Raw genomic sequence first — 7,490 nt, forward strand, 5'->3', positions numbered from 1 at the left:
AAATTGGCTTTTAATTTTGTTTTTAATTCATTTTAATAACTAAATGACCAAAATACCCTTACTACTAAACTTTCCAAAAATTCCTTCCATGTCCTAATTTTTTCCATGAACTTAAAATTGGTAAAATTGCTATTTAAGACCTCCTCATTAATATTCCAAAACAATTTCATACTAAAAACTTCTAGAATGCAAGTTTTGCAACTTATTCGATTTAGTCCCTACTTTCAATTTAAGCACTTTAGGCATAGAATTTCATCACGAAATTTTCACACAATCATGCAATCATATCATAAACATCAAAATCATTGTAAAATAATTATTTCTATCTCGGATTTGTGGTCACGAAACCACTATTCCGATTAAGCCCTGATTTAGGATATTACAATATTCCTATCCTAGCCACAAATTAGCTCGTTCGTCAAGCTACTATAGTTAATTCTAATCTATCCAATCTAGATCTAAACATTAATTTTCTCTTCTAAGACAAATCAAGACTATCAAATCAATGCAACTTGGTGATTAGACAAGTTGATTAAATAAGCACATAATTGAATAAGTAAATAGTAAAGATCGAAACAAACGAAGAGAAAATAAATTAATAACTAAGTAATATGATCCATCATTGTTCCAAAAAAATAGAGTTTGATTCATATTGAGTTGAGAAAATCACACAAAGATTCAAAAAAGACTTGCATCAATAAATAAATAAATAAGAAGAAGAAATAATCTAGAGCAAAAATAGTTTAAGATTTTATGCCTAGCGCTTTAGATATCTTTTTCTTCTTGTCTTTACAAGGTTAAAGTTTCTCTTGGTGTAAAAGAGTTGTTCTTTAGCCTTCAAGTGATTTCTTTCTCTTTTTCTCATTTTTTTTCTCTTAAATCTTATCACTTATTGCTTTTAGGGTTTTTAATCACGTCACTCCACCAAACGCATAAATTACGGTGGAGCGGATTACTTGTTGCGGCAATTTTTAAATCAAAGAGCATGCTTCATCGCATTGAATCAAATCTGGTGAGTGAAAATTTCTCTTCACTACTTAGTGCTCCACGCTCCAAGTCTTCAATTCTTCATCTAAGTCGTGCAATATAAAAAGGAAAATAGTAAGTAAACTCGAACTAATTCTCAAAATGATAAAAACAAGCAAAATTCAAATAAAGTATAATTAATTTTAAGAACTATAAAATGAAATAAAAAACTAATCTAAATGCTAAAATTAGCTCCTAAAATACCATGTAAACTATACTAAAATAACTCTAAATATGAAAGTTATCAATATATATGATAATAAATTATTAAAATTGTATTTACATAAATGTTGAAATTATTATTAAGATTGTACTTAAATTTAAAACAAAGTGTTAAAAATTAAACTATATATTAAGTATTTGAGCTACTATTCTTGGTTTAAAATGAGTTATTAGTTTCAAAAGTTAGACTAAAATCAATTTCACTTTTCAATTGTATGCATCTAAAATGTAAAAGTACTATAAAGGCCCTTGTTTCCTTTGCAAAAAAGATCAAATTAATCTCTTTACATTAAGTAAAAATGGTAAATTAAAATTGATCTTTCTATTAAACAATGACATAAAAGGCATATCGAAAAATTAATTTTCATATTTTTAGATTAAAATGACAAAATACAATCTGAGTATTAATACAACAATTCAAAATCAATTAAAATATTTTTTCGGTTATATCAATCAGCTAAATTAAGGGTTAAAATGTTTTGAATAAACCTCTTCTTTCCTAACTTCTCTCATTTAATTCTCTCCATCTCTTCTTCCAAACCTCATCTTTATACCTAAAAATAACTAAAACCATTCAAAGTTTACTTTCTATTTTAACTTAAATTAGCTCATTACCCCCACAATTCCAAAATAGGCAAATTTTGGCTTCAAAGGAGATAGGAAATTCAATTTGGTGTTCCTTTTAATCACACTAGGCAGCTCTTGTTGCCTAACAGGAAGAAGCCTCCCCTCCCCCTTTTTTCAGCTTACAATCAACAAAAAGAAATTGGGAATTTTTTTTCTCATCACTTTCCCTTTGAAATTCATTGAAAATTTGCTTCTTACTTGCATATATGTATATACATTGAAACAAAATGGCACTTACAGATAATGGACAAAAGAAAAGAATCATAATCATTGCTGTTTGTTCTGTGATCTTGGTGGGCATAGTGGTTACTGTGTCGATTGGGTTTACCGAAAAGAGCTCCAAAAAAGAATCCACCAATACCAAGAAAAATTATCAAATATCTGATTCATTGAAGGCAATCAAATCCATTTGTCAACCCACTGATTTCAAGCAAACATGTGAAGAGCAACTTCGTAAAGAGGCTGGCAATTCAACAGATGTTAAAGAGCTTATGCAAGCAGCATTCAAGGCCGGGGTGAATTTTGCCACTCAAGCTGCTGAGAATTCGGCTACTTTGAGAGAGGTTGAGCAAGATCCAAAGTCTAAAATGGCTTTGGAAAATTGTAAGAATCTGTTGACTTTTTCTATATATGAGTTTCAAAAGTCAATTAGCAAGATTAATGAGTTGGATGTGGATGTTTTTAATAAGATCTATGGGGATTTGAAGATTTGGTTGAGTGCTACCATTACAAATCAACAGACGTGTTTAGATGGTTTCCAGAATACGATGACGGTCACCGGAGGGAAGATGGAGAAGGCGTTAAATATGTCGATGAAGCTCAGCAGGATCGGGCTGGCGATAGTGGGTGAGTTGTCTGATGCATTTAATCAATTGGAACTTCAAGGTAAAAGTCGTCGGTTGCTTGAGGAAAGAAAAATGCATGTCCTTGGCCATTCCTATTGGCCTTCCATGATGGATAAGAATCCTTGGAAACATCATTTAGTCCAAGAGAAAGAAGCATATGTTATTGGTCACGCCAATTGGTTTACCATGTTAGATGAAAATAATCCATTGGAACGTCGTTTACTCCAAGAAAAAGAGCCTCCTGTTCTTGACCGTGCTGATTGGTTTTCCATGTTAGATGAGATTTCTCGGAAACATCATCTACTCCAAGAAAAGGAACCCCCTCTTCTTGGGCATATAGATTGGTCTTCCATGATAGAGAATCGTCGTTTTCTTCAAGAAAAAGAGCCCCCTGTTGCTGGACATGAAGAACCGTCTGAAATGCTAAATAAACGACCTCTACTCCAAGAAAAAGAGCCACCTGTCGCTGGACACGAAGAGCCGTCAGAAACGCTAGATCAACAACCTCTCCTCCAAGGAAAAGAGCCACATGTTCCTGGAGGTGAAGAGCCGGAAATGCTAGATAAACAAGGTCGAAACCAAGAAAATGAGCTCCATGTTACCGGACATGAAGAGCCATCGGAAATGCTAAATAAACGACGTCGACTCCAAGAAAATGAGCTCCATGTTGATGGACATGAAGAGCCCTCGGAAATACTAGATCAACAGCGTCAACTCCAAGAAAATGAGCTCCATATTGCTGGACATGAGCTAGATAAACTAGGTCGACTCCAAGAAAACAAAATCCATGTTTCCGGACATGAAGAGCCATCGGAAATGTTAGACAAACGACGTCGACTCCTAGAAAATGAGCTCCAAGTTGGTGGACATGAGCAGCCCTTAGAAATGCTAGATAAACGGCGTCGACTCCAAGAACATATCGATGGACACGAAGAGCCCTCGGAAATGCTAGATAAAAGACGCCGACTCCAACAAAAAGAACTCCAAGTTGATGGACAAAAAGCGCCCTCAAAAATGCTAGATAAACGGCGTCAACTCAAAGAACATATCGATGGACACGAAGAGCCCTCAAAAATGCTAGATAAAAGACGTCGACTCCAGGAGAAAGAACTCCAAGTTGATGGACATGGAGAGCCCTCAGAAATGCTGGATAAACAGCGTCAACTCAAAGAACATATCGATGGACACGAAGAGCCCTCGGAAATGCTAGATAAAAGACGTCGACTCCAAGAGAAAGAACTCCAAGTTGATGGACATGAAAAGCCCTCAGAAATGCTAGATAAACGGCGTCGACTCAAAGAACATATCGATGGACACAAAGAGCCCTCGAAAATGCTAGATAAAAGACGTCGACTCCAAGAGAAAGAACTCCAAGTTGATGGACATGAAGAGCCCTCAGAAATGCTAGATAAACGGCGTCAACTCAAAGAACATATCGATGGACACGAAGAGCCTTCGGAAATACTAGATAAAAGACGTCAACTCCAAGAGAAAGAACTCCAAGTTGATAGACATGAAGAGCCCTCAGAAATGCTAGATAAACGGCGTCAACTTAAAGAACATATCGATCGACACGAAGAGACCTCGAAAATGCTAGATAAACGGCGTCGAATCAAACAACATATAGATGGACATGAAGAGCCCTCGGAAATGCTAGATAAAAGACGTCGACTCCAAGAAAATGAGCTCCAAGTTGATGGACATGAAGAGCCCTCAGAAATGCTAGATAAACGGCGTCGACTCAAAGAACATATCGATATACACGAAGAGCCCTCGGAAATTCTAGATAAAAGACGTCTACTCCAAGAGAAAGAACTACATGTTGATGGACATGAAAAGCCCTCAGAAATGCTAGATAAACGGCGTCGACTCAAAGAACATATCGATGGACATGAAGAGCCCTCGGAAATGCTAGATAAAAGACATCGACTACAAGAGAAAGAACTCCAAGTTGATGGACATGAAGAGCCCTCAGAAATGCTAGATAAACGACGCCGACTCAAAGAACATATCAATGGACACGAAGAGCCCTCGGAAATGCTAGATAAAAGACGTCGACTCAAGGAAAATGTTGATGGACATGAAGAGCCCTCAAAAATTCTAGATAAAAGACATCGACTCCAAGAAAATGATCTCCAAGTTGACGGACATGAAGAGCCCTCGAAAATGCTAGATAAAAGACGTCGACTCCAAGAAAATGAGCTCCATGTTGCTAGACACAGAGAACTCTTTGAAATGCTATATAAACGACGTCGACTCCAAAAAAATGAGCTCCATGTTGTTAGACATCAAGAGCCCTCGAAAATGCTAGAAAATGAGCTTCATGTTGCTGGACATGAAGATCCCTCGGAAATGCTAGATAAACGGCGTCAACTCCAAGAAAATGGGCTCCATGTCGCTGGACATGAAGAGGCGTCGGAAATGCTAGATAAACGACGTCGACTCCAAGAAGTTGAGCACCCTATTTTTGGACATGAAGAGCCGTTGCTAGATAATATCCGTCTACTCCAAGAAAATGAGTCCACTGTTGCTGGACATGAAGAACTGTCAGAAATGCTAGATAAACCACGTCTACTCCAAGAAAAGGAGCCCCCTGTTGCTGGACATGAAGAGCCATCAGAAATTCTAGATAAACAACGTCTACTCCAAGGAAAACAGTCTCCTGGTTCTGGACACAAAGAACCACCAGAAATGCTCTATAAACGACCTGTACTCCAAAAAAAAGAACCACCTATTGTTGAACATGCAGATTGGTCTTACGTGGTAAAGAATGATCCCCGGAAGCATAGGATCATAGAGAATGATCCATCCAACTTGAAACCCAACATTGTTGTGGCCAAGGATGGGAGTGGAAACTTCAATACCATTAAGGACGCAATGAGCTATATCCCCCTCAATGCTCAAAAGCCCTTCGTCATATACATCAAGGAAGGAACTTACGAGGAAAATCTCATATTCAGTTACAACATGACTAACGTTGCCCTAATCGGAGATGGAAAAGAGAAAACCCGAATCACCGGTCACCTTAACGCCGCGGATGGCATCAATATTTTCAACACCGCCACTGTCGGTATGATCAACAACCCAAATGTTCTTCTTCCTTTCTTTCTTTTTTTTTTTCTCATTCATTCATTTGTTATGCAGCCGTTAATGGCGATTTCTTCTTTGCCAAAAACATTGGGTTCGAAAACACTGCTGGTGCCATCAAGCTCCAAGCTGTTGCTTTAATGGTGATATCCGATTTCGCTGTCTTGTATAATTGCTCCATCGATGGCTACCAATACACACTTTACGTTCACAGCAAACGCCAATTTTACCGCGACTGCACCATCTCCGGTACCATTGATTTCGTCTTCGGTGATGCAGCGGCCGTTTTCCAAAACTGCAAATTCGTGGTCCGTAAGCCATTGAAAGGGCAACAAAACGTAATCACCGCACAAGGTAGATCCGATGAACGTCAACCAACAGGTATCGTCATTCAAAACTCGACGATCGTCGCCGATAATGAACTGGTTCCTTTTAAAATCGAACACCCGACCTTCCTCGGTCGTCCATCGGGCAACTTCTCGAGGACGATAATAATGGAGACTTTCATCGACGACTTGGTTAAACATGAAGGGTGGGCAGTTTGGGATGGTCACCGGGGCTTAACCACAAGCTATTACTCCGAATACAACAACCATGGACCTGGTTCCGCCACGACCCACCGTGTTTCATGGCCAGCGATTAAGAGACTTTCGCCGATGACAGCACTTGGATTCACTCCGGCAAGGTTCTTCTTCGGTGACGATTGGATAAAGCCTAAAGGAGTGCCTTATACATCTGGGTTCTCCAACATTTCTAACGAGGGATATAATATGAAAAGTTCGATCTGATTCGACAGCTGATAATTGAAAAGGGTAAGTTAGATTCTTACAACATTTTGAATATACCATTTTTTTTTGTTTTGTTTTGTTTTGTTTTAGCTCTCGAAGATATCAGGTATATCTTGTTCATACATCCATTGTCTCTTTCAATGGTTCCTAGGTCTATTTATTACATGCATATTTTCTAGACAAGCAGCAATTGGTGTAATTGTACGGGCAACACCTTCCTAAGGGTCCGTAATTTCTAATAGTAATGACAGACATTAATTACTTTTCTTTTTCTTTTTCTTTAACCTATCACTTACTGAAAATTTTAATATATTTCTTTTGATTGTTACAATTATATTTATTTTTAAAAATATTTTTTTGACAAATAAAGTTTGGATTTCATTCCAAATTTTCTTTATTTAAGTTAAATTACTTCATGTCCCTATGTTTATTTTAGTCTTTCTATTTTTAAAAATTTGAAAAGTTGACATATTGGTCATTACACATTAACTTTGCCATTAATAAAATGGCGCTGCTTAACAATGATCAATGTGGCATTAAATCAAAATTGAATTGAATTAAAATGTTAAAACAATTTTAAAGATTGAGTCAAGGTAAAAAATAATTTTACTTTTACCACAAATTATTATTTGTTTTTCTTACATTAGTGTTGTGTTTAAATTACTTATAATTTGTTTTACATCAACTACCATTAAGCCATATCATTCTATTTGTTTTGAAGATAAGTAAGCTTTTTTAATTTGATTTAATATTTAATTTACTACCATATTAGCCACCGTTAAGCTACATTATTCCATTAACGGTAAAGTTGATAGAAGAATTAAAATGAACTTTTTGATATAACACAAGGACTTGTAAAATTTGTAACTTTTTGAAGTGTAATAAAAAAAAGAGA

General features: G+C 36.6%; 1 protein-coding gene across 1 annotated transcript; it reads left to right on the forward strand.

The window, feature by feature from the left end:
* Positions 1 to 1,873: 1,873 nt before the first annotated feature.
* LOC128283520 (uncharacterized) lies at positions 1,874 to 6,854 on the forward strand. Its single transcript, XM_053020931.1, has 2 exons — positions 1,874 to 5,790; positions 5,865 to 6,854. Exons 1-2 carry the CDS (start codon positions 2,103 to 2,105, stop codon positions 6,593 to 6,595), a joined length of 4,419 nt encoding a protein of 1,472 aa, XP_052876891.1. The 5' UTR covers positions 1,874 to 2,102; the 3' UTR covers positions 6,596 to 6,854.
* The last annotated feature ends 636 nt before the right edge of the window (positions 6,855 to 7,490 follow it).

Source organism: Gossypium arboreum, chromosome 11 (genome assembly GCF_025698485.1).
Source record: "Gossypium arboreum isolate Shixiya-1 chromosome 11, ASM2569848v2, whole genome shotgun sequence".
NCBI lineage: Eukaryota > Viridiplantae > Streptophyta > Magnoliopsida > Malvales > Malvaceae > Gossypium > Gossypium arboreum.

Coding starts and splice junctions, on each gene's coding strand:
- LOC128283520 (XM_053020931.1), top strand. CDS start 2,103: ATGGCACTTACAGATAATGGACAAAAGAAAAGAATCATAATCATTGCT. Junction 5,791..5,864: donor TTTCAACACCGCCACTGTCG/GTATGATCAACA, acceptor TTTGTTATGCAG/CCGTTAATGGCGATTTCTTC.